General features: G+C 35.4%; 1 protein-coding gene across 8 annotated transcripts in view; it reads left to right on the top strand.

Moving 5' to 3' along the window:
* The window catches only part of LOC106055636 (putative lipoyltransferase 2, mitochondrial), a 33,817-nt gene extending 8,171 nt beyond the window's left edge, over window positions 1–25,646 (top strand). For 5 of the 8 annotated variants that reach the window (XM_013211978.2, XM_056012001.1, XM_056012000.1 and 2 more), the window contains 6 exons: window positions 16,097–16,186; window positions 16,741–16,870; window positions 19,920–20,058; window positions 20,259–20,374; window positions 21,213–21,387; window positions 21,992–25,646. In XM_013211978.2, coding sequence (XP_013067432.2) covers window positions 16,109–16,186; window positions 16,741–16,870; window positions 19,920–20,058; window positions 20,259–20,374; window positions 21,213–21,387; window positions 21,992–22,235 — 882 coding nt within the window. In that variant the 5' untranslated portion in view covers window positions 16,097–16,108 and the 3' untranslated portion in view covers window positions 22,236–25,646. Of the gene's footprint in view, window positions 1–6,577; window positions 6,826–7,945; window positions 8,087–10,720; window positions 10,830–16,096; window positions 16,187–16,740; window positions 16,871–19,919; window positions 20,059–20,258; window positions 20,375–21,212; window positions 21,388–21,991 lie in introns of those variants that run through there. The other 3 variants (XM_013211980.2, XM_013211979.2, XM_013211982.2) reach the window with 3 other exon arrangements.
* Window positions 25,647–26,707: the final 1,061 nt, after the last annotated feature.

Here is a 26,707-nt window from a genome sequence, read left to right as displayed (position 1 = left end):
ATCACAGAAATTGCGTTAGGCCTTTTAAGTCTGTCAAAGATCCTTTATGGTGCGTGGTCAAGAGGCTAAGTACGCTTGAACTTGATTACCTATAAATGGGGCTCGAGGCTCGACACCCGTCTCGAGCAGAGTTGTGTTTACTGAGTGCCTAAAGGCAGCACGGAAAACCTTCTCCCAGATACCCCACACACACACACACACACAGTGGCGTAGCATCCATGGCGCGAAGGGGTTCAGATTTACCCCTATGCAACATTAGGGCCCACAAGAAATATTTGGTAGTTATATATAATATCAGGACTTATAAGGGGCCCCAAAACGGCCCCATTTCTCATATAGCTTAAGGCCTTTTCAACTCTAAATACGGCACTGCATGGCGCGTAGGGGTTTCATTGCGGCTGGGCCCATGACTAATGACCAGTTGTGACCTACATGAATTCTTAGGGGTGACAACAGCGTGGGAGAAAGATAATTACAATTTTCTTAAGAGTTTTAAAAATATGTAGTTTCCTAAACATATCCTAAAGGTCAATTCAAACTTTATATTTTCAAAACGTTAATCCATGTCATGCCCTCCACAATAGTATGTGCACAAGCGGCTTGGACGGTCGTGATGCAAGGAACTGTTTTCATCAGGTTTATTGTAATGGTGGTGAAGAATCGTTGGTGGTGACATGTGGGACCCATTCTTTCATTTGGTTTTTCCCATCTATTTTAATAAAACCTTATTTTTCTGTTGTTTTTTTTACATTTTTCTATTACCATAAATTTAGCAGAGGCGTAGCATCCATGACAACTGTAACATTATATTCTGTGACAAAGGGAATCTTTAAAGATGTTGAAGATTTGAACTACATACCGTGAACAAATTGGGGAGAAGGTTAATACAAAAATCTTTCAAGATAGAGCAATGATTAATTTATCATGGAATAGTGTCTTTCACTCTAATGGCTGCCTTGTCGTAATTTAGGTGCACTGGACTGTCGTTCGGATGGTCTCGTGTTTATACCCTAAGACAGAATCAATGTTGTTTGATGACTTATGACTTCACTTCATCAACAACTTGCCAAACCTACAGACACCATGAAAGACTGAGAACGGTGGATGATGTAAACACAGAGCACATTGAAGAAGTTGACAATTACTGACTGAAAGTAATTCATCGCATAATGAATTTTAGATTTAACTTTAGCATGCAACAACATGTCATTTATTGGTCATCGCTAAGATTATTGTTTGGGTTCATTAAATTGTCATCGCTAAGATTATTGTTTGGGTTCATTAAATTGCCATCGCTAAGATTATTGTTTGGGTTCATTAAATTGTCATCGCTAAGATTATCGTTTGGGTTCATTAAATTGCCATCGCTAAGATTATTGTTTGGGTTCATTAAATTGCCATCGCTAAGATTATTGTTTGGGTTCATTAAATTGCCATCGCTAAGATTATTGTTTGGGTTCATTAAATTGCCATCGCTAAGATTATTGTTTGGGTTCATTAAATTGTCATCGCTAAGATTATCGTTTAGGTGACACAACTAACAACGACAATTTCTTAGCAGTTACATACATTCTTAAGAAAAAGCGAACCTTTACCTTGACCCACTGATTCAAAACGATTAAACAGACGGGGCAATGCTGTTTTCGAATCTTATCTTATATAATACAGACGTTACTTCAAAAAAGAAGATGATTACGTCCTACGATTCATGTATCTAGTCATGCATGTTAACCAATGACTTAAATTCTGCCAAGTCACTGGTTTTCATAGCTAGCTCAGGCAACCCATTCCATGCTCTAATAGAACTAGGGAAGAAGGAGCATTTGTACAAATTTGTCCTAGCATATGGAACGAGGAATGTGCCTTTATCTTTGTGTCTTTCTTGGTATTTTTATTAGATTTTTTTTTTTTGTATTTGAAGATTATGGTTCAGTGTTTTATCTATAATTGCTTCTTTACTTTTGAGTCTTCTGTCCTGAAGGCTTTCTAAATTTAGTGATTTTACTAAAGGTGTTACTCTATTCAAATGTGAATATTCGTTTGTTATGAATCTCACTTCTTTATTTTGTTCCAGTTTCTTAATGTTTTCTTGAGTTGAGGGGTCCCAAACGGAGGATGCATATTTTATTATTGGCCTAATAAAGGTTATATACAACACATTTTAGTTTTAAGTCCTTATTTGATTTATAGAAATTTCTTTTAATGCACCCTAATGCTTTGTTTGATTTTTTGATAGTTTCATCAATATGGGGATTTCATGACAGTTTTTCATTTATTATAACACCTAGGTATTTTGCATTTTTAGTCTGTGTTACTGGTTTACCATGAATGAGATAAGTAGAATTAAATTGTTTTAGTTTTTTTGTTACTCTTAACAACTGACATTTTTCTGGATGGAAAGACATGCTCCTATTTGATTCCCATTTCTGTAATTCAATTAATTCTCTTTGTAAAATGTCTGTATGTTGTGTTGTTTTTTATTGTTCTAGGCCTATAGCCAAATATTTAAGGAGATCCAATCTAGTACGTCATTTTTCTCTATCATGGTTGACAGCACTCAAGAAGAATTACAAGTTGATTAAATTAACATTATTTTCTGAAATGGTTTTGTATGCTCCAATGACGAAATACCCAAAGAAATCGCAATCAGAGAGTCATTTGTAGGATTTTATATATGTGAGTACCAGAAATCTGCAAAATCGGCTGAACTACTACTTCAAGTAATAAACAATCACACAATCTTTCTTTAAATTAGGCTACTAGTGAGGCCAAGGCTAGGAAGGTGCCTCCACTTGCGCATTATGTTCCCTGTGCTAAACAGTGCTTCAACTTGGTCTTCGGTGATTCTGTCAGCTGTGTTCATGAAGTTCGTTAGAATGTCCTTTGGTTAATGCACCGATACATACAAACTTAGCCTTTTTTTTTGTCACACGTAAAATTTGTCATAATTGGGGGGAGGGGCCCATTATCATATTCTTGAACCTGGCCCACGGGTACCTTGCTACGCCACTGCCCACACACTCACACACACTGTTCCACAAATGAGATTGGATCATAGCGCTCTGGGTATGCTATAATCATTTTATTTATTATTAATCTATTTATTTTTAAAGGTAAAGCCTATGCCGGTCACAACGCTCCGATGGTCAGTTTTATAAGCGAATATTATAAATATTATTTACAGGCCTTACATGCAATCAAAGCGTTTTGTTTTGCTGCGGCCCAGACCAGTCTGACCCTGGTCTCCAACTACCATCTGTTTTCAACACTAACCTATATTTCTACGGAGCTGTCAGTTTATATTAGGCATATGTGTCATTCTAATCTTTGTGTATGACTGTATAGTAATGTATCACTGTATAGAGACCTGAAGGCTAAACTTAGCAGTCTGTACCGAGCTAACATGTTTTGATGTTGTTTTGATTTGATATGCAGGACAGCCTGCTTCTTACCACACATGGAGATGCAAGCTAGGCCTAGGACACGAAGGTGTAGTCTTGAGAACCGCAACGACGATGTCAGCGTCTCGAGCTCATTACTTCTGTGTTGAGTGCAAGACATCTCGTATGTCAAGTCCTATCTAGAGACTCGAGCGATCATGTTCTTTGTCTTACTCTTGTCTCCTGCTAACGTGTGTGTGTGTGTGGAAGGGGGGGGGGCTGTGATGACATAATGACTTAAGACACACACACACAAACACAGGGGTCAACTTTGTTTACATTATATCTGAATGTATTTATACGTTTTCAGTGAAAACTTGGTTACGACTTATACTTACATAACTTTTAGCAATAGCTGAAATTTTGTATCTGCTTGATCTATTTATGTATTTTCTGCAATGTGGTCTCTAGCTTTCTAAATATTGCTGTCAACGCAATATATTTTATTTCGAAACCTATTGCTGACTGTGGCTAGGCGGTTTGGACCCCCCCCCCCGAGCTATGTGTACTGGGAGACGATTATGCATATTGTCTATACTAGTTTCTGCAAAGCGTGCAACAATGTTGCTCTGATTTCTAGGATAGGGCGGATTGCAAAGCTGATATCAACTTGATCTGTGAAGTCACGTGAAATACTGTACTCATCTTTATCGACAACGTTTATTTTTGGTTTTAAAAAGAATGTATTTTTTTATGTACATAAATAGACTTATTTAAAAAAAAGATTTCAGGCTGTGATTTTTGGCTTATTCCTGTGAAGCCCCCAGGGGAGCGTAGGCCCGCACCCACACCTCTCCACCGAACTCGGCTCTGAGCAGCTTTCTTCATCTGCTCCCATGTCGTTCCAGTATCCTCAGCTTCACTGATGACTGACCTCCTCCAGGTTTGCTTGGGCCTGACCGCTTACCTTGCGGATTCCAATCAGGTGCCCGCCTTGCAACATTGGTAGCTGGTTTTCTCCCGTCCAGCTCTACTTGAAATATCCTGGGCTATGGATTAGATTACAAGTAGATATCGTTTAGGCAGTGTTTTAATGTCATTTATCACTAACGATATCTGGCGCTACTAAAACCAAAGGTCTGTTAGTCACCTACCTCTTCGTTCGTAGGTCAACCATTCCATACTCATGTCACGGGCCGCATCGTCCCCCCCCCTTCCCCTAAAAAAAATATTGTCGAGTCCAATGGAACTATGTCCGCGACTTTATTCTGCACTGTGACTGTGAGTAGGAGTTCCAAGAGGCCTGGTAGTACCACCTTATGGGCCAGTTATGGCTCGCTGGCCTTAATTTGGCCATTCTTAAGTGATGCTTGGACATGTTTGAAGACTGTTTTCATTTGAAGACATTTCATTCTGTCGCTTGATGTTTTGGTTTGAAGACATTTCATTCTGTCGCTTGATGTTTTGGTTTGAAGACATTTCATTCTGTCGCTTGATGTTTTGGTAATCCATTCCCGAGTCTAACCAACGAGATGATGATGATGATTTATTCATCTCTACTGCGCATGGTCATTTTAGATGTAGCACTATTTAGAAACAAAAAAACTCTGTCAGATTATATTTGTTGTGAGTCACATGTTGTTTACATTCTTCTGACTAGTAGTAATCATTTTAATGACTCTTGCTCATTCACATTCTTTAATCCGACGTTTCCCACGTTTTCTTGAGAGTTGACGTTTCAAGCCTTAACCTCTGTCTATAGACCACAAGGTCTGAAAGGGGAACTTTACTACCTCATTGTATGTGGTCGTTGCAAACCCTGATGTAATACACTCGTACAATTTTGTACACATTTTATACTCTCCATTGTATGACTTCCTGGATCATGTTTACTCGTGTAGCCTTGGTGACCCTATTCTGTGACGCTTGAGATACACTCCTTTTTGACCACTGCAGCCTTGTTGTCGCCCCTCCCCCCCCCTTTTTTTTTTTTTTTTAGATTATGTGACCTTGACCGGTAGCGACTTTAGCGACCACTGGATACATAGTATCTTTTAGTAACCAGCTCCTTGATAAGGTCCCAGCTGTTTTTCACACAAAAAAATGTCTTTAAAATTTCTACATATTTAGGCCGCTGGGGAGAGTTGCTGCCCATGACCTCTGTGCGTCATTTGAATTCACACGTTACATTTGTGAATTTTTTTATTTTTTTTTTGGCTGACACTTGACTTCTCTATTTCTCGCACTTTTTTTTTTTTTACAACTCACTCTGTCTGTCTATCTGTCTGTCTGATAAAAAGTTTGAACTTTTTTTCTCCCATTTCCCATTCTCGGATCAAGTTAAAACTTTGCACAATTATTCATGAGTTAATAACAAAAATTAACCAATTATTTCATTAATTATTGCTGATTATTATTATTTTTGCTTGATATCGAAATAAAGGACTACTTAATGAGAGATGTTGATGTTTATATGGATTTAATCCCCCTTTTACATTTTGACACGTTTTTTTCTCCCACTTCCCATTCTCCGATCAAGCTGAAATTTTGCATAATTATTCATAGTCAATAACAATACACGAATTAATCCAAAAATTAACTAATTAGTTAATCAATTAGTACTAATTAATAACTTTTGTTTTTTTAATTTTATAATTTTTAATAATTTTTTTAAAAATATTTTATTAAATTAATTATTTTCTGTCATACAAGCTTCTTACATTTTAAATATGATGTTTACTTTTGTTTTAAAAGGGGAAGAATGCATTTAGTTTATATATTATGTAAAACAACTATTAATAAGCATGTTTTTTTATACAAGTGAATTGCCATGTACACACTTGTGCATAGTTAATGGAAAAAGTTTCTTCCGTGAGGCCTTGAATGAGATTGGCCTTTCACAAACCAGTTCAATCAATTAGATAATCATTCAATAATCTCAGTTAGGCCAGGCTCACGCTGAACTTTATAACTATCACTTCATTGAATATAGGCCTAGATATATATTCAAAGCAAACTGTTCCACTAAATGCTGAGAATGTTCGAAGTGTTCGTTAAGGAAAAAGTTTGGGAACGACTGCTTTGAACGCTTCAGTAGAATCACTGTTCATTTAGACCTTGGCTACGAGTGGAACTAGACCAAAGTTTTGTGTGTGTGTGTGCTTTGTAGTTGTTTAATTGGTCATCAGTTTAGCATTGTAAGTGAAACCCAGCCCCCCTTTTTCTGTTGTAACCTTTGCCCCCCACAGTCGCCGCATAATCAGAAGTGTTGAGCTGTGATCATACGATCACTTTAAAGATCATAAGATCTTGTGATTGAAGTTGTAAAGCTTATGTTGTAAAAAAAAAAATGCCACAAGAATTTACAAATAAAATGTGTGTCTTCTCTAAGTGACTGTGAATATCTCACTCTAGACGTAACCTCATGTAGACAAGTTGACCGTATGTAAGTGATACCTTTGATGGTTTTGTTGTTGTTTGTTTTCAAATAGTTTTTTTCTAAAAAATAACAATGCGTTAGATATTCTTGACAATAAAAACCAGTTGAATAAAAGCATGGTAGGCTAATAGAAAACGAGAAGAAGAAAAAAAAACTTCCGAACTACTTTGAAAAAAAAAAGTGTCCCCCCCCCGTGACTTTCCAAACTAAAACACACACATAACTTGCTATTTTCAATTTGTTTATTTTATTACACTTTTCACATATCCATTTCAATTGCGGCGTAATACGGATTATACGATACCTGTTTCATTCAAAATTCCAGTTAATAGAGCTCTCTATTAATTCGCTTGCTACAGCTAACCTGGAGAGTTACGGGGGGACAGCTAATTTCTTTTTTTTTTCTTCTGAAATTTTCTATCAGATCTTTTCGGTCGCCTTGTAATTAAGGAAGACGTGTCGTTGCTTTGATTTGTTATAAAACTATATATGTTGGCAGTGGCGTATCTAGGGTGGGGAGAAGGGGGCCAAATTTTTAACCCCCCCCCCGGGCCCCCACTTGAGGGGACCCCAAATGAGTGTCCGAAATTTGTTTTCGCATTAAATATTCAATATTACGCGATTATCACGTCATGGTGTCGAATGTCTAAATGCAGTGGCTCTTAACCCTTAAAACGCGTGTGGTAGTTTAGCCTCTAAACATCAGAATTGTCTATGCACTCATTGTAAAACAGTTCAGCACTTTAAGGGTTAAAGAGGTCAAGCTCCCGGGCCCCCAAATCTTTAGCTACGCCACTGTCTGTTGGGGTTAGATTTATTAACAATCTAGTCTAACAACAACTCCCTGACCCAACTTCTCCACACGCACAATTCGTGTGCATCATCAGTTTTTTTTCTTTCTTTTTTGAATGTGATCATCCTTAGTCCTTTAGTTATCTGCCCCTGTCACCACAAGTGTAACTTTCACTGTTTATCTGTTATGTTACGAGAAGCGTTGAAAATAACAACAGCTTATAGAACTCGGCTGTATTTTTATTGTTTTGTTTTGTTTTGACCAGTTCGTTTCTGCATGTCTGCCCCGTCGTCCCCGCGCACTAGTTTTAAGTGCAGTTCCAGTCGCCCTACTTAATGTGGTACATGGACTTGTGGTGTTGTTTTTTGCGTGTTGTACGCCGAGATGTTAGCTTTATGTGTGTCGTGTTACTAGCGAGATCATCTTTAACTAGCGCTGGAGTAGGACAGAAAGTTAATGCTCATTTTTTACAAAGTGCGTATTTTAATTAGTCACTGTTTAAAATAATAAAATAAATAAAACCAAACTCTTATATAATAGCTACACTGTACTCTTGTGACATAGCGAACTGAATTAAAATGTAATGACTAAGTCTTGATCTACATAATAGTTCACAGATTATTTACACTCGGCACTATAGTCAGGGCCGGATTTAGGGCAGTGCATAAGTTGCAACTGCTAGGACCTTAGAGCAGGTCCGGCCTTAGCCATAGGCAAACTAGGCAGCCGCCTAAGGCCTCCGAATTCGAGACATGGATCAAGTCTCAAACATAGCAGAACTCTTTGGCTCTATGTCTACTAGCAGAACTCTTTGGCTCTATGCCTACTAGCAGAACTCTATGGCTCTATGCCTACTAGCAGAACTCTATGGCTCTATGCCTACTAGCAGAACTCTATGGCTCTATGCCTACTAGCAGAACTCTATGGCTCTATGCTTACTAGCAGAACTCTATGGCTCTATGCCTACTAGCAGAACTCTATGGCTCTATGCCTACTAGCAGAACTCTATGGCTCTATGCCTACTAGCAGAACTCTATGGCTCAATGCCTACTAGCAGAACTCTATGGCTCTATGCCTACTAGCAGAACTCTATGGCTCTATGCCTACTAGCAGAACTCTAAGGCTCTATGCCTACTAGCAGAACTCTATGGCTCTATGCCTACTAGCAGAACTCTATGGCTCTATGCCTACTAGCAGAACTCTATGGCTCAATGCCTACTAGCAGAACTCTATGGCTCTATGCCTACTAGCAGAACTCTATGGCTCTATGCCTACTAGCAGAACTCTATGGCTCTATGCCTACTAGCAGAACTCTAGGTCTATTATGATTCAATGTTTCTTAACGAATGTTTGGATCTTCTTGCTAGACTACATATTAGAAGACCATTGCTTCTTCCTTTTGGTGAAATGTCGAAACGTTATTTCTAGTCTGGTGATCGTCCATGAAGCACATTTAATGCTATCGGCGCTATATGAATTTAACTTATTTGTTGATTTAGATATAGATACAGGACAGTTATAATTCTGTAGGGCCTACGTATTTTTCGGTCTTAATTATTATGTTTTTCTATTTCATTTGGGGCCACCCTATTCAATTCGCCTAGGGCCTCCGATTACTTAAGACCGGCCTGTCTAGATCCATAATATATCTCGTTTTGATAAGTAGTTTATTCACTCTTCTCTTTTAGTAAACATTTTCTATAATTATGTGCCTATGTGGTTCTGTTGCACTTAATTAGTTTAAGCTTTAGCCTTGCCTACTACTTTGCTTCGCTGAGTTGATATAATAAGGCTGGACTTGAGTCTGAAGATTAATGAGGAATGCAATATTTCCCGTGGCTACGGAGCCCCTAGCTGCTACCATTTGAAATTGTCGTGTAGAGTTGTGCATCGCACTTGGAACCCTAAGGCCAGCAAAAGCGAACAAGAGCTCCCTTTCACCAACCCGAATGAACGGTGTATACCTCGCCTATACCATTATCTCTGACGGGGGGGGGGGGGGGGGGTCAGAATCGGGGTTAAATTCGTATTTCATTACGTTTACTTCCAGTGACACGGACACTCCGGACTCGAGAGGCCGCGACACCGGGGACCCCGCCATATTCCATTAATCTACCAGGATGGCCATGCGGGGCGCCCCATTTATGCAACGGCCCCTTGAGGGGCGTCGCCTGGACGTTGACAAATGTTGTGGGAGCTCTTTTACAACCCCTCACAGTGCAATGGGGATGCGCTCGCATTCCTTAGGCACCCCCACGGGAGTTTTGTTTTGCTACCATTTGGCCTAATCGTCCCCTCTCACGATCGTTTCCACCAGGACGCCACTATGAGGCAGGGTAGCTTGCCCGGACCAGATGCGACCTACATATTTTGCCGCATCTAGCCAGGCATAACCATTGTCCGCCGGTGGTCGATTTAGATTTTCTTTTCGCCGTCTACGTAGGCTATCTCTCCGGCGGCGGATTTTCTATTGGTCTCAAATAGATCTATGTATCCTGCGGCCTTTGTAAGTGACCTCCAGCTGTGTTGATATAGAGCCGACTAATAAATATTATAGATTTAAAAACATCTGCTCGGATTTTTGTTGTTTAAATTTAAAATCAATAGGCTTTGCTCAATTCCTTATTAATTCTAGATCTAGAACTTTACAAGAAAGTCCTGTTCGAAATTAATGGAGATTTTAGTGCTATTTGCGTCTCACCTAAATCTAGATTCAGGGCTTTTTTGTGACGGTACGCACCGGTACGGCGTACCGGCACCTTTTTGAAAAAAAGATTACTTTTCTTGTATTTTAACGTATTAATTTTTCGTATGCTAGAAAAGTTAGGCAATCAACTACTGAGTACCGGCACCTATTTTGTTTACAAAAAAAAAAAAAAAACACTGTCTAGAATAGATCTATAAATCCAGATTTCTTTGCTCGTCAGAACTTCTTAACAGGAAACTTTCGTTTCAAAAAATTATATTATAGAATACTATAGATCATTATGCCTACTTTTCTAACACAGAAGAGATCGATTTTCCTAGATTCGGGGCGACTTCCCTTACAGCTTGAAAAAAGAGTTACGTACATAACGATCTATAGGTCCATATATATAGGTCTGTGATCTAGTACTAAACATGCATAGCTTACCTGGCAAAGTTTCATTGTGAACAGCGCCTATTTGTTATATCGTTCAAATTTTTTGATGAAATCGTCTGTTATGAATTTAACGCAGTAGATCTATTTTGTTTTTCTTTTAGTTAGATCTAAATAGATGTAATCTAGTATTACCCCAGAGAAATCTAGATAGATCTAGAGTCTAGATTATTAGATTTATTAAATTTATATGATTTTAGATTCAAGATTATTATGAGTCTATTACTAAAAATTAACTAGACTAGATGATACTGATAGATCTACAAGTTTAAGTTACACAAGTAATAGATTAAATAGTTGACTAAGTCCTAGTCCTAAGTAATACTAATACTCATAGTAATACTATTACTATCTTAGTATCTACTAGAATGACTAGATCTATTTAGTATTATTTACTAATGATCTAGACTACATATCGAGACCCTATAGTCTAGATTCTATGTAGTCTATATAGATCTAGACTCTAGATCTAGATCTATATAAAATTAATAAAAAATATAAATCTAGACTAGTATATTTATATTATAGTATATTAAGTATATTAATAAATTATCTAGATCTATGTATATTGTGATCCATTTACTATTGTGTTGCTAACTTCAATAATTTATTGAATAAACTTTAAGTTAGATTCTAGTATTCTAGAGTCTCTAAGTATTCTATGGTGTCAAACTGTCATTGTATGATGATTGTTGACGTGTGTAAGCTTTATTAGAAATGTAATCTATACCAAGACTAAATCAACAGACCTGGATTAGTAGTAGATTATGATATTATCCCTGGTCTGTCAGACCATGAGATCATACAAATACACTGTCAGATAAAAGCAGTAGCCAATATAAAACCCAAAAGAAAAATCTTACTCTAGAACAAATGCAACCTAACAAACTACACCAAGCTGCATTAAACTTTCAACAACCATTCTTATCAGAAAAAGCCATTAACCAACCAGTCAATGACCTCTGGAATTTTATAAAAAACTATCTTAAAAACATTATAGAAAATCATATACCAACTAAATACACACAAAATAAATAAATGCTGGTTTAATAATAGATTAAAGAAGCTTTGTAAACAGAAGGAAAACCTATATAGAAAATTTAAAGAAACTAAGGCAGAAAGAGTTTATAAAAAGTATATAAAAATTAAACACCTAACCCAAAAAGTAAGCAGACAGCTGTAGAGTGAATACATAAACAATGTAATATCTAAAGATAACAACAAAAACCTATGGTCATACATTAAGTCTAAGAAAATGGAATCAACAGGCATAGCGTCATTAAAAGGAGAAGACAACTTAACACATAATGATAATGAAACTTAAGCTAACATCTTAAACAAATACTTTGCATCAGCATTCTCAGCCCCAGGAGATAAAGACATATTACTTAATTTGAACCAAGTAGACAACATAGAAGATATAGTAGTACAAGAAAATGGAATTCAAAAACTATTAGCCAACATCAAACCTAATAAAGCATCTGGACCTGATGGTATTCCAGCTAGATTACTCAAAGAACTAAGCAATGAGCTAGCACCAGTGTTTAAAATACTTTTTCAGGCATCTCTTAACCAGGGCAGAGTACCAAGGGACTGGAAAGAAGCTAATGTCACCCCTCTATTTAAAAAAAGGAGAAAAATCTGACCCAGGAAACTATAGACCAGTATCACTTACCAGCATCACATGTAAAATCCTAGAACACATAATATGTAACAACATCATAAACCACTTAGACAAACATAATGTCCTTATTCCATACCAACATGGCTTTAGGAATTATAGATCATGTGAAACACAACTAATAGGACTAATTGATGATTTTTGAAAAGGTTTAGATAACAGTGAGCAAATAGATGCTATCTTACTAGATTTTTCCAAAGCTTTTGACAAAGTTCACTACTATAGTTTGCTTAAAAAATTAAAATATTTCGGCATTAATGGTCCATTGCATCAGTGGATTAAAGGTTTCCTGATAGGGTGAGAACAAACTGTTGTAATAAATGGCTCTAAATCAACACCAATAACAGTAAACTCAGGCGTACCTCAAGGACAGTCTTAGGTCCACTACTATTTTAAATTTACATAAATGATTTACCAAATTGCATTAGTTCAGAACAAAATTCAGATTATTCGCAGACGATTGCATAATATATAGAACAATAAAAACAACACAAGATACAGAAATTTTACAAAGAGAATTAGATGAATTACAGAAATGGGAATCAAATTGGAGCATGTCTTTCCACCCAGAAAAATGTCAGTTGTTAAGAGTAACAAAAAAACTAAAACAAATTAATTCCACTTATCTTATTCATGGCAAACCAGTAACACAGACTAAAAACGCAAAATATCTAGATGTTATTATAAATGAAAACTGTCATGGAATCCACATATTGATGAAACTATCAAAAAATCAAACAAAGCATTAGGGTTTTTATTAAAAGAAATTTCTATAAGTCAAATAAGAACATAAAACTAAAATGTTATTCAACCTTGGTTTGGCCAATAATAGAATATGCATTCTCTGTTTGGGACCCCTCAACTCAAGAAAACATTAAGAAACTGGAACAGACACAAAATAGAGCAGTGAGATTCATAAAAAATGAATATTCACATTTGACTAGAGTAACACCTTTAGTAAAATCACTAAATTTTGAAGGACAGAAGACTCAAAAGTAAAGTAGCAATTAAACATCAACACTGAACCATAATCTTCAAATACAAAAACAAAATTTAATAAAATACTTAGAAAGACACAAAGATAAAGGCACATTCCTCGTTCCATATGCTAGGACAAATTTGTTCAAATGCTCCTTCTTTCCTAGTGCTATTAGAGCATGGAATGGGTTGCCTGAGCTAGCCAGGAAAACCAGTTCTTCTTCTTCTTCGTTCTCATTGCCAACATAAATGAGGTTGCGTGTCAATGTGTTATGCGCCAGGAGGCCCATTGATTCCGACTTCAGCCTGCTTTTCTTTCTGGGTGTGCTCCCATAGCCTTTGATCATCCAAGATCATCTGCAAGGCAGCAGGTGTTTATTTTCGGAGTTTTCTCTCCTAGATGAACTGCTATCCCTAGCTAACGAGTTTCATCTACCCAGGTTTAGAGTTAGATCGCCCTAAACTCGCTTTTTGCAATTATTTCCCTGGATTTCTGAGATGTTTTTAGTAAATATTCTAACCACTGGAATACTTCACCTCATCCTCCATGACTGCAAACCAGTTGGTCCGCGGCTGTTTATTTGCTATTCACAGCTAACCCTTATATCTAAGGGTCTTTCCCCTATCCGCCACCTGGGGACGCGCTTGGTAGAAGGTCGTGGCTCCTCCAAGAGGAAAACCAGTGACTTGGCAGAATTTAAGTCATTGGTTAATATGCATGACTAAATGCATGACCCGTAGGATGTAATCATCTTTTTTTTTGAAGTAACATCTGTATTATATAAGATAAGAAGATAGACTTGATTTCATGTAGATCTAGAATATAGATGATAATAGATCTACATTATTGGTCTAGATAAATCTAACTCTTGTCTAGTCTTGGAATAAAACTTGATCTAGTATAGAATAGATCGTAGACTACTAGATTTAGAGTAATTAGAGTTATCTATCTATAGTATCTAGATGTACTAAGATTATGGATCTAGACTATATTATTATTATAGTTAAGTTATAGCCAAATATTGAGCTATTACTATAATTTATAGTAAATAGATCTTTAGGCTGTTATACTAGATCTAGATTTTTAGGCAAGACAGTTGGAGAGCTTTTACAAATGCCACAGGCAGGGTCAGCATTAGGTAATAAGTGGCCCTAGGCAAAGTAAATTGTGTGGTCCCAAATAAAATAGTAAACATAAGATAAAATAAAGCTAGAGAATAAAGTTGAGTTTTAAAAACTTTATTGGCAAGTTTTCTAAAGCTACTATTTGGCTAATATATATTTAGTACATTGGTCTACATTGTACATGAACACTTTTTTATGACTTGCAGAAATGTAGAAATATGTTTACAAAGTACACCAGTTCCAGATTGATGATAGAATCATTAAGATTAGGCTTATGGGAAATTTTTAAGATAGCTTAATTAGAAGAAATGATAATAGTTAAGCTCTAGCTGATGACCTTAATTGGTGCTGACTACCCTTTTTATGAATCTAATGTCATACACCATTTATATGGACCATTAGCTCAGTAAGCATGAGGTCTTGTCATGGTATTTATTTAAATTAGTTTTGTCATGAGTCACATAAAGTGGAACCTCAGCTAACAAACACAGTCTGTTCTGGAAAGCTGGTTGGTACTCAAATAAATAATTGGTTCCCAGCCCCTATTGAGTCAATAATATTTGAAAGTTATAAGCTATATACTAGGTATATTTTTTAAAATGAGAACAATTATAATACAAAATTAAGGATTTAAATAAACATATAAATATTAAAGAAAGTGTTTAAAGATAAGAAAACATATTGTTTTGTCTGCGATGTGATGGCGTGGGTGGAAAGAGTTGTAGGTAGGAAGGGGTGGAATTACTGCTTGGAGGGGAAATCTCTCTCCTCAACAAAATGTGGTATTGTAATATTGGGGTGGCTTCTGTTCATTTTTATTTTGAGGTTGATTTTTATTTACTGTGTCTCAAGGGTGAATGATTCCTGGTCTTAGATGCTTAGTTGGCACATGTGGGTGGCACAGCTGCTCAGTATCCAAATTTTATTCAGCATTTAGTATTTTAACAAGCATTTTTGGTTATCTGAAATGTTTACTACCAAAGTTGTTCACTAGCTGATGTTTCACTGTACTCATTTTTAAAAGACACATTGTCTCCCCCTCCATCTCTCTTCCCTCCTCTCCAAGGAATGCATCTTTTAGAGGAAGCATACACCAGGTAAAATGTTGGTCTTAGTAATAAAAAAACAATAAGTCTCATTGACTTTTGTTATTTCATTGATACTTTAATTTAAGTGCCATTTAAAGCTACTAGATATATTTTTTGTTTCTATATAAGTGTTTCTCAAACTGTGTTCCCCGGAACCAGAGGCCTGAATAGCTGTTCCACGAACTACTGGAATAATTAACTAGTAGACACCACATGAATTAACCTCTCTAAAAAAATAAGCCAAATGTTCGGCTAACTACTCAGAATGTGTGAAGTGTCTGTTAAGGGAAATGTGTAGGTAACACTGTTCAACATTACACGAAATTCTGAAAGCTTCATAATATATGATTGACCATTCTATGTTTCAAGTATCAGTAAATGATTCTGTTCTTTTGATTATGGCTGTGCTTTTCTTTGTTCAGTATATTATTTTAGTATTATATATAAGCAACATTGTTTTTTTCTTTTAACAGACTAAATAAAAGATGAATGCCTTGACCAACCGTGCTGTAACTGTGATCAATCTTGGACGAATGGGCTTCATGGCTGCCCATGATGTGCAGGTAGTTTTTGGATGTCTTAGTTGGTAGAACAGAATAAATTAATGAGGATTGTTTGTTTGATGTTACTGTTTATCAGCTGTGTTTGTTTTGGAATTATTCCTTTGCTGTTTGATTGTTTACATTTCATTGAAAATCAGACTAACTTCTTGTATCCTGTATGTAAGTTTGTTTTTTTTTCTTTTAGTAACATTATCCTCTCAATGAATTGATGTAACATGAATGGTGGCTACAATGATGGTTAATAGCTTCACTGTCATGATTCTATGAGGTTTAATCATATTTAGTTAATCAGAAATGTTAGATGTGATAATTATTTGTAGCTGTTACATCTAAAATAGACACCAAGATATCCCTAAACATGTAGCCCTGTAAAATTTTCCAGATACGGAAATGTTTGAGATACTGAGTTTGTTATAACAGAATGAAAAGACATTACTACAGAGATCAGCAAGGACTTTCAAAAAGAAGTGAAGAAAAAAAAACACCTGTAGTTTACATTTAACCATTTGATATTAGATGAGATGACTTAACGGAATCCTTTTTTAATGTTTTAGATGAGATTTGCTCGAAGGCACCTTGATGAGATGGCTGATAAGCCATACACGTATGGTGAGGATACTCTCCTGTTGGTTGAGCATCCACCTGTTTACACAGTTGGCCTACGGACTAAAGACTATACTGCAGGTGAAATATAGCCCATCAATAATTTGTCTAGTTTGTAATTTAAATTTGTAAAAAAAAAAATAATTAAAAAATATATTTATTTGACTTAAGTGGATAGTCCTGAAGTTGCTAAAAGCTTTACCAGAAACATGATCAGACCAGCCCTATCTGAACACTGACCCAAGTAGTTAGCAGAAGTAGTTCTAAACGAATTGATGAATAAAATTCCTCTCCTTTAAAACTTAGTCAATAATCTGTTTGTTAAAAATAGTGGGCTTGATGGAGGAGGAGTGGGATTGACATGATAGTTACTTTTCAATCTACCAATCCATCTGTCATCACCTTGTGATCAGCCTGAGTGATGAAAACAAACAACATTGTTCCTATTTGACATCATATCTTAAGGTTCTCAAATGTTTAACAATTCCTTACTTTTTATTGACTGTCTCTTTGTGGGGCTAAACACAGTTTTGACAGGGATTCGTTGTTGTGATTATCGTGAAAGAATAAAAATATTGAACTCAAAATTCTCAATTATACTGTTGTAGAAGATTTAGTGAGAGAATTAGCAAACAAATAGTGACATAAAATAAATAGTATTCAAATGTATTGAAAAATAAATAAGATGATTGAATGTTATGGTATCTATATTAAAAGCGCAAAACAACACTCTCTGATTTATGCACTAATTAACTATCAAGTGGATTAGCATGAAATTTTTATATTTAATAATTCAGGCCTATTTTCTACCTTTTCCCTAATATATGAAATAGTTGGGTGAATGCATGTGTACAAAGTTAATAAAAAACAAAAGTTAATTGATATTTCCATTTTTTTTTTCCTTTGGAACATGCGTGTGTGTGTTTCTAGAAAATAAATGCAGTATAAAATGTAAATTCTGTTGAATTAAATAATAAAAACTAGATCTTGATCTACATGAATACTGAATCTAGAATTAAAAATCCACTCCAGGGTGTAAATGAAAAAAAAAAAAAAAAGGGGGGGGGGGGGTTCAGAAAGAAAGAAAAGATGAGAGAGAACCAATCTAGATTCACTTGAATACTAAATCTAGAATTAAAAATCCAAAGAATTGTCAGAGTGAAAATGAGAGTTTAATAAAAGTGTTTTAGAAGCATATTTTGTTTCATACAGTTCGTGGGGGTGGGGTTATTTGATCTTAATGAGCTATGTAAAATGGGAAAAAGTTAAGTGTCTATTATAAGGTGTGTCTCTAGATAAAGACCTGGTGTAAAGTTAAAATCTATAGCTTACGAAGTCATGTGAATAGTGTTGTCCATTTCAAACTGTTTTACGGGAGGAGAAAGGCTTAAAGGGTCATAACTCTGTGAAACAGCGTTATGGTGTTCAGGGTGAAAAAAAAAACAGCACATGGAAGGGTTTCATCAGAAAAGCAATATAGTGTACAGTGATCCCTTGATTGTCGCTGATGTTACTCCAGAACCACCCACAATTTTTCTCATTAATATTTATTGAAAACCTGAAGCCCCAAAAAGTGAAGCATGTAGTGGCAAGGGTTCACTGTATATTTCTAGATGGAATAGAGAAGCCAAAGAAAAGTCAAAAGATTGTATGTAGGACGAATTCCTTTATGCTTCTTTTGGAATGGAGGGTAGGAAAAGTGATACTAGAATTCATAGACAAAAAGCATGTGTGTGAGTGATGGTGGGAGGCATTATAAAAGAGGTCGTACCAAATCAAGCCTAGGTTTTAAGGGTATTTTAGAGAAACAGAGAGGACCATTCCAATTCACTATAACAGATAACTAAAAGTATCTTAGTGGGATCATTAAAATACTGTCAGTTTTATTGGAAGTTCAAAAAAAAGGAGGTTGCAGGTTTCCAGTCAACATAGCCAGTGTCTAGTGCTAGTAAGGAATATACAAGTTATAAAATGTATTATTATATATTCCTTATAATTATTAATTTCTGAACATAAAACACTTAACCCTAACATTCTTATTTTGATAAAGTTATACAATGGTTGAATATTTTATCCCCTTCTTCTTTTTAATATTTAAGTTATAAAATGTCATTTTTATTTTCTCAAAGCACTTCTTTAACCTAAAAATTCTTATTTCTGTAGAATTATTCCCTTTTGTTTTGCTGATTGGCTATTCTAAAAATAGAATTGTCTTTTGTTGTTGTCTCATCACACCATTCTTTCAATTCGTTGTTTACGTTTGACTTTTTTGTGTTGATCATGTGCACAGCTGTTTGTTTACTGTCCACTAATCCTGGCTTGCACAAAGTTGACAAGCCAAAAGACAAACATTCTATTTATTGAACATGTTCTAAAAGTGGAAACCTTAACTTGGTGTTGTGTTTGCACTGGCTAACTTTGCACTGGTTTTGTAATTAGTTACGTTCACTTTTTGATTTGATTGTAATTAATTCTGAAACTTTTTTTGCAGTCTCCTAGCACTTAGCCAAAAATAGCACTTCACTTTTGTGTTATAATATATGTGTGCATTGTTCAAACTAAAAATCATATTCCTAATTGTTTACTTTTACTGCTTTTTCAAGACAGAAAAGATCTTATGATTAAATTTACTCATTTTAGGAGCCTCAGTGTGTATGGCAGTTTCACTTCACTAACACTACTACCAATCTTTTTTTACTTACCCAGTAGATGTTGTGTAGTAAAGTGCTAAGACCAGCAGACCGAGGTTTTAGTTTGAATCTTGACAAAGCCTGGGATTTTGAATTTCAGGAATTTTACTACACCCCTGAGTCCATCCAAGTCTTATGGTTACCTGACATTAGTTGGAATGTGCTTGGTGCATTTTGCATGGTTCTTGAATCTCAAATTCTGTTCAGTAACCAAATGCTATTACATTTTGGTCTCTACTCCTTTTCTTATTTAATGCTTGAAAATCACTTAAACTAATGTAGAAAGTATATTCTTTCCTCTTTCCTTGGGACAATAAAAGATAGGATTTAGGAAGCATTCCAACTAGTTGCATCATTCCATCTGAAGTAAGAGGATGTACACTAAGGTCATTGTTAAGGCTTTCTATTGCTAAGAGGCTTCTTCTTTTTTTCTTTTGCAGAGGATGAAGCTTACTTGAAGTCAACAGGAGCTGAATTCTACAAGACCAACAGAGGTGGACTCATTACATTTCATGGGCCTGGTCAGCTTGTGGCTTATCCTATTTTAAATTTGCAACACTTTAAACCCAGTGTGAAATGGTGAGTCACTCAGATATAATATTCACTTTTAAAAATAGTTTACTAGCATTTGGAAATTTGATTTGAGTTGCACTTGGCTTTTATATAACTAGCAAACAAAAAAAAAAGAAAAATATTGAAGTACCAAAACAAGTAAGTGATGTTAATTTTAACTTCTGTTTGAAGCCAATAGAATGTTTTATTTATTTTCCTTTCTCTAGGTATGTGTGTCAGTTGGAACAGACTATGATAAAAACCTTACAAGAATTTGGGCTGAAAGGAAGGACAACAGACCAGACAGGAGTTTGGGTGGGAAATAAAAAGATTGGAGCCATTGGTGAGACTATGTTTGGTGTAGGAGGGATAACTGCGTACGGTCCATGGAATCCTTTATCTATAGACATCATTTTTATAAACTTACACACAAATAGTTTAAAATAGTGAAAGTCAGTTTGAATAGAATTCAGAAACATTATTTTGTTTTAGAAAATTGAATAAATTAATTTCATTTGTAGAATTTAGAGGCACAAAGAATTCTCAGGCACAAAAATATTCTTCCAATATGAATAAATAAATTCACACTGAGAATATTGAAATAAAATCTAAATGTGCAGCTGACTGCCTGAATCCTCTTGTCTCCCCTTACGTATTCTTGTGATCAAAGTTTAGATCTCAAACCCATGTGAACCATCTAGAATTGAAAGAAAAATAACTTTTTTATCTTAATTTTGCCCCAGAACTTTTTTTTAGCTTGTCTAAGCTTTCTTAGATTGGACCAGAAAAAGTGTTGCACTGTTAAAAAGATGTCAAAAACTTTTTGTTGTATTAGCAATAAGCATCATCTTTTGTCTGGATAAGTAACATCAACTTTTGGTAGCCATGCTTTTTTTAAAGTTAATAGTATCTATTGATATTGGGCTTCTCATCTGAAATTACTTGTTATAGCATGCCTTTGCTTTAATTTAGTGAAGAGAATTATTGAAGATTAGTAGGAGATAATGTATTTCTAAAATAAAATTGCTAATAGATGTCAAGGAAGCCGAAAGATAAGTTCAGTTTGACCAAACAGATTTTAACAAGCTTTTGTTAAATACATTATTTATAAAAATACTTGCTACCTAACCCTTCATCTTCTGCATGATTAGTTTCCTAACTTACAATTGTATGTCTGTCAGGTCTGCATGCCAGCAGATATGTGACCACACATGGCATCTCTCTCAACTGCAACGTTGATCTCCATTGGTTCAGACACATCGTTCCCTGTGGCTTGCCTGGTGTTGAGATGACCAGCCTAACCAAAGAACTAGGCAAAGATGTTTCTTTCCTAGACAGTGTGCAGCCCTTCCTTAAGTGAGTTGAAATAATCTTCAACTTGTTTCATATTTGCAATTGACTTTCTGCTCCCTTAATTATGAACTCTGGCATCTAGCTCCAGCCAATACATGCTTATAATGTACAATTTTAAGAATAATACTAATGTTAAAGAGAAGTACAGTAGAAAGAGCAGGAAGAAAGAGTCGTCCAAAGAAAAACTGGCTGGACAAAGGAACCAGCCTCTCTCTTGATATCCTGCTAAGAACAGCTGCTGACTGAAAAAAGTGGATAGATTTGGTTACGCAACCTGTCACAGAATCCCAACAGGGAAAGTTAAGGGACTGATGAGATGATACGATAATGAGAAAGAGTTTCCTATATGTGATGATAGTTCATCCATTATTTCATGAAGAGAATAATTTTCATCATCCAGGAGCTAAATGTCTGACACAGATAACCTGTAGCACATTAAGTCCTAAGTTCCAATGTACTTCAGTTGAAAATAAATGTGAATAAATACTCCTGAAATATTTGTTCATCCTTTATATTTTGAACTGAAAATTGTTCAGTTTCATTATGTATCAAATTGCTTCAAAACACTGTAAAGTTAATAATAAGTTTTTGTAATTTTTTTTCACAGGGCCTTTGAAGAGACCTTCAAGTGTGGCATTGAGTTAAAGATGCTCGAGGAAGATGAGTTGAAATCTATCAGTAGTCCATTCATTTCCAACATTGATGCTGGGGCCACAAACAAAAGCCATGTCCGGCAAGCTGATATTGGACAAAGGAGAAATATGTCCACCACCTCATCTATGCCAGTCAACCGGGTCTCCACTGGGAAACAGAACTACATCCTGGAAGAAAGGCCCATTCCTATGTGGTAGAGAAATGTCTTGTGCTTGTAGCTGAAAGCGTAGTTTTGTGCCTATTGAGATCTGCAGTATACAAGAACAAATGATTGAAGTATGTGAGCCGTATGATTGCCTGTGTCTTATGTCATTTGGTTGTGATGGTGAAGAAAAAAAAATTTACAAGAGCAAAAAAAACAGGAACTCTTGGGCTAACTAAGACACAGGACGAAAAACATTGTTGGTTGGGACCACACAACTTCATTGATCTGGAATGCCTTATTAGTCTTTTTAATTCATTGTTTTATCACAGCATTTATTAACCATTTTTTTTTTTACTATTGACATTTCTACTCTTGACCCATGTAAAGATTTATTTCATTCCATAGTGCTTTCTAACTCAAATGTTTACTAGAAAAAAGTTGTGCCCTTTTCATTAAGGGATTAAGGGTAAGCTCATTCTCTGGCATAATTTGTAGGAATAACATTGGCATGCTTGATAGTTCTTTGATTTTCATGAGCCATTTTGTTCACATTGTCTAGCTGTCTGTGTTCTTGTACACATCTTAAAGTACAACTGCAGCCTATTTTGATGATGATTGACAAGTCTAGTGTAATTTACATGGATTTTTCATTGATATGCCTAGACATCTCTTTCATCACAATGCAAACTGTTCACAACTCATGTGTTGTTGTTTTTTGCTAGGTAACTGATATGCTCATGAATTCTCAAGGGAAACAAATCCAATCTCTTCTTTATTTCCCAAAATCAGCCAAAATATCATAGTTGGGAATTTTGTGTGGGGGTGGGGGGATGATGGTGGGGCTAGTAAAGGCAAAATGTGTGTTTCCTCATTTTTTTGTTCAATGCTATAAACAAAGAGACATATAACTTACATCTAAATTTTCATTTGATAAATACTTTTTTTTTATATTTTTACAAAGCTTATCTCAACTTATTCTCAACTTAGTCTGGTAAAAAGTTTGTACACGTTATTTCTCCCACAACCAATTTCAGATCAAGCTGAAATTTTGTACAATTATTTCCTTTACCTGACAACACAAGAATAAATTCAAAAAATTAATCAATTAGTTAACTAGCTATTGGTAATTTGTATATGACTGAATAAGCTGAATTAGTCCCATTTATAGGTTGTTGTCTGAGTCTTAGTGAACACAACATGAACAATAGGACGAGACTATAGAACTATACAATTGTCCATGTTCATAGGCTCTCCACTGGCAGAGTGATTACTGTTGTTAGCTTGAGAAGGCTTGAGCTATGAGTTTGAATTCAAGTTGTTCCCCCTTCTTTTTTATATTTATAAATCATTTTTAATTCTTAGTCTACATCTATTACAGATTTAATTACATGAATGATCCAATGTAATGGATTTAACTATGCTTAATATAAGCTTTGTTGTTTTTTTAAGTATTTTTCTAAAACTATTTTTTTGTATTATTTCAATCTGTTTTATGTCCCATTATTGAATCACTACATGTAAATCTTTTCGAAGATATTTGTATCTTCTTAGTGGGCCATTCACAAACCTGCCAGAAACAATCAAAATCTAGTCAAGTGAAACTTTATGTACTGTAGTACCATTGAGTAGTATTTAGATGTGGTTAGTTTCAATGTGTGACCTAGCACTGCCATAGCATGTTTTGGTTAGTTTTTGTGTTGTATGGGTTGACATGTTATTTCCTAGTTGGCAATAACCAGGTGAGATTATCCACTTATGTTTGTCCACCCTGACTACATTGTGAATGTTTCCTCAGTATTCAAGAAACTGTTTGTTGTTTTAAATCTTACACATTTTTTGGCACAAACAAAAACATCTATAAATAGCTTTACTTTTATCTTATATCTTTGTCAATGAAGCATTTTGATCAGTTCACTCCTTCATTTATAGAATGACAGCACAACGTCTTACTTGCTTAATAAACAAAGCTGGCTCAACTTATCCGTACATTTCTTATTGTGATCAAGTTAGCCACAAATGTCAGCAGATGAAGAAATGTGAGACTGAATTTCTATGTTACTGTGACACTCCAAATAATTCACTTTTTGATAGTTCTGATTGCTCAGAAGCCTATGCTATATTTAGGTATATTTAAGCACATAACAATTCAACAAGTTTTGCTGTTAATAATTTCGAAGCTTGAACAGATAACTATTAAAGCTATGCACACAAAAAAATATTTAAAAAAACAGAAATATACCCACATTGGTGAACCATTAAAATTGAAAATGTTATAATCGTATAAGATTTGTTTCTTTCGTCTTATTGCAAATTTTCATTTAATTCTTCAAGTAGTTTGGTACTTTCCATCTTTACACATTCAATTTGTACCATCCCTCAGTGGGCTGAAAGATTAGTCTATAGATTCCTCTAATCTTTTCTGACATTAAATGAACACTTTTTTGAAACCCTGCTAGAGGGTAATTTAAAAAATTGTGGGCATCTAGAATTAAGATGTTTTTTTATTTTTACTCTATTGACTTCGTGTTTGTTGCATTGTTCCTTTGTTAATGAAATGTTATGAGTTTGGGTTAGAATTATATGGTGGCAGTTTAAGTTTTGGATTTGTTTGTTTTTTTACTTTGAATTTTTCCAGCATTAATGAAAAAAGCTTTTTTTGTTCAAAAGCCATGCTTAATGTGTTTAATTAGTCCCTAGTTGTGAAGTAATTAGTCTCAAACAAATTAGGAAGCTAAACGTGTCATAGAATGTCAGTGACTTTTGTTTTTCTTAGCATATAATTTACATTTGGCTATTTTATGTTTAATTTTTTCATAAACTTTGGGGTTAACTGCCATATTTGAATATTTTAAAATGTTATTATATCCCTGCAGTATTTGGTTGAATATTTTATTATTGACATACATATATATTTGTGTTAGTAGTATGCTGTCTTCATAAGTTAGCTGTTGTTTAATATTTTAGTCATGTTTTTTTTTTTTTTTAGATAATTATTATAATCCATTGTAAAGCAAATAGCAGTAATATCAGTATTATTCCTATGAATCCAATTCTAACTACAGCCCTCTACATTTCATTGAAATTCTACTTTGACTTGAGTCTAGTCTAGACCTTCTGACTTTGTGATGTTTCATTGTTGTCAAGTAAACTGAAACAAAGTAAAGTCACTCTTCCTGGCAAGTGTATTTATAGAGTTTGTATTTGTGAGGCTAAACCCTAGGTTATCTATGACTTATGCATGGTTTAGCATTTGGGGGTTCAGATCTAGGTGATGTTTGTATTATTTATCATTTAGCAGGGAAGGAAGTTTAGCACCAGGTAATACAAATTATGTATGTATCATTTAGCGTTGAGGTTATGTAATCTCTATACCTGTAGTAGGAAACTATTTCTATATTTGATAAAATTGTGTCCCCTCTAAATGTTGCAGGAGATATAAATAAATTAAATTGTTGTTAATGCAGTTGATCTGGTTTTATTTTATTCTCTTGTTGATTTATAGTTTAAAGACTTTCACGCCTGTCTTTGACTTTTGTTTAGTCTATTTGGTGTCATCATTTTGTCCACATTTTTTTTAGAAGTTGTATACATCTAACACACACATGCAAACTATATCAAGATTATTTTGGCATCTTGTAGAAGAGTATCATTGTCAGATTGCAGATTGCAAACCAAAATAAAAAGGGGGGTGGGATAGCTTGTCTTAATTTTAATGGCCTACAGGTTAAAGAGGATGTCTTATTGCTAGCAGCATTGGGCCATAATATAGACTTACAGACATTTAAAAAAAATGGATTTCATAAAAAGAAGATGCGAGATAAGTTGTTATAGCAGGCCTCAACACTAGCCTGTGGTCAGTGGAGACCAGTCGTTATAGCAGGCCTCAACACTAGCCTGTGGTCAGTGGAGACCAGTCGTTATAGCAGGCCTCAACTTTAACCTGTGGTCAGTGGAGACCAGTCGTTATAGCAGGCCTCAACACTAGCATGTGGTCAGTGGAGACCAGTCGTTATAGCAGGCCTCAACTTTAACCTGTGGTCAGTGGAGACCAGTCGTTATAGCAGGCCTCAATATTAACCTGTGGTCAGTGGAGACCAGTCGTTATAGCAGGCCTCAATTTTAACCTGTGGTCAGTGGAGACCAGTCGTTATAGCAGGCCTCAACTTTAACCTGTGGTCAGTGGAGACCAGTCGTTATAGCAGGCCTCAATTTTAACCTGTGGTCAGTGGAGACCAGTCGTTATAGCAGGCCTCAACACTAGCCTGTGGTCAGTGGAGACCAGTCAAGTACAAATTCACAAAGAATGTAGAAACGTATCGCGTCCATTTAAGCACAAAATTGCATAATTCAGAGACCGTTTGCTACGTTGTCGTCGTCTGTAGTAACCCATTCTCCAAATAGAGAAAGACGGTCGACAAATCTTACATGGTGCCCCAACGGTCCAACAGACTAAGGGATATTTAAAGGTAAGGATAATTAACACAAATAAAAAAAATCTAGAGATTTTGTATACAAAGCAAAGAA

Source organism: Biomphalaria glabrata, chromosome 15, assembly GCF_947242115.1.
Source record: "Biomphalaria glabrata chromosome 15, xgBioGlab47.1, whole genome shotgun sequence".
Classification (NCBI taxonomy): Eukaryota; Metazoa; Mollusca; class Gastropoda; family Planorbidae; genus Biomphalaria; species Biomphalaria glabrata.
This window is presented reverse-complemented; position numbering and strand designations above follow the sequence as displayed.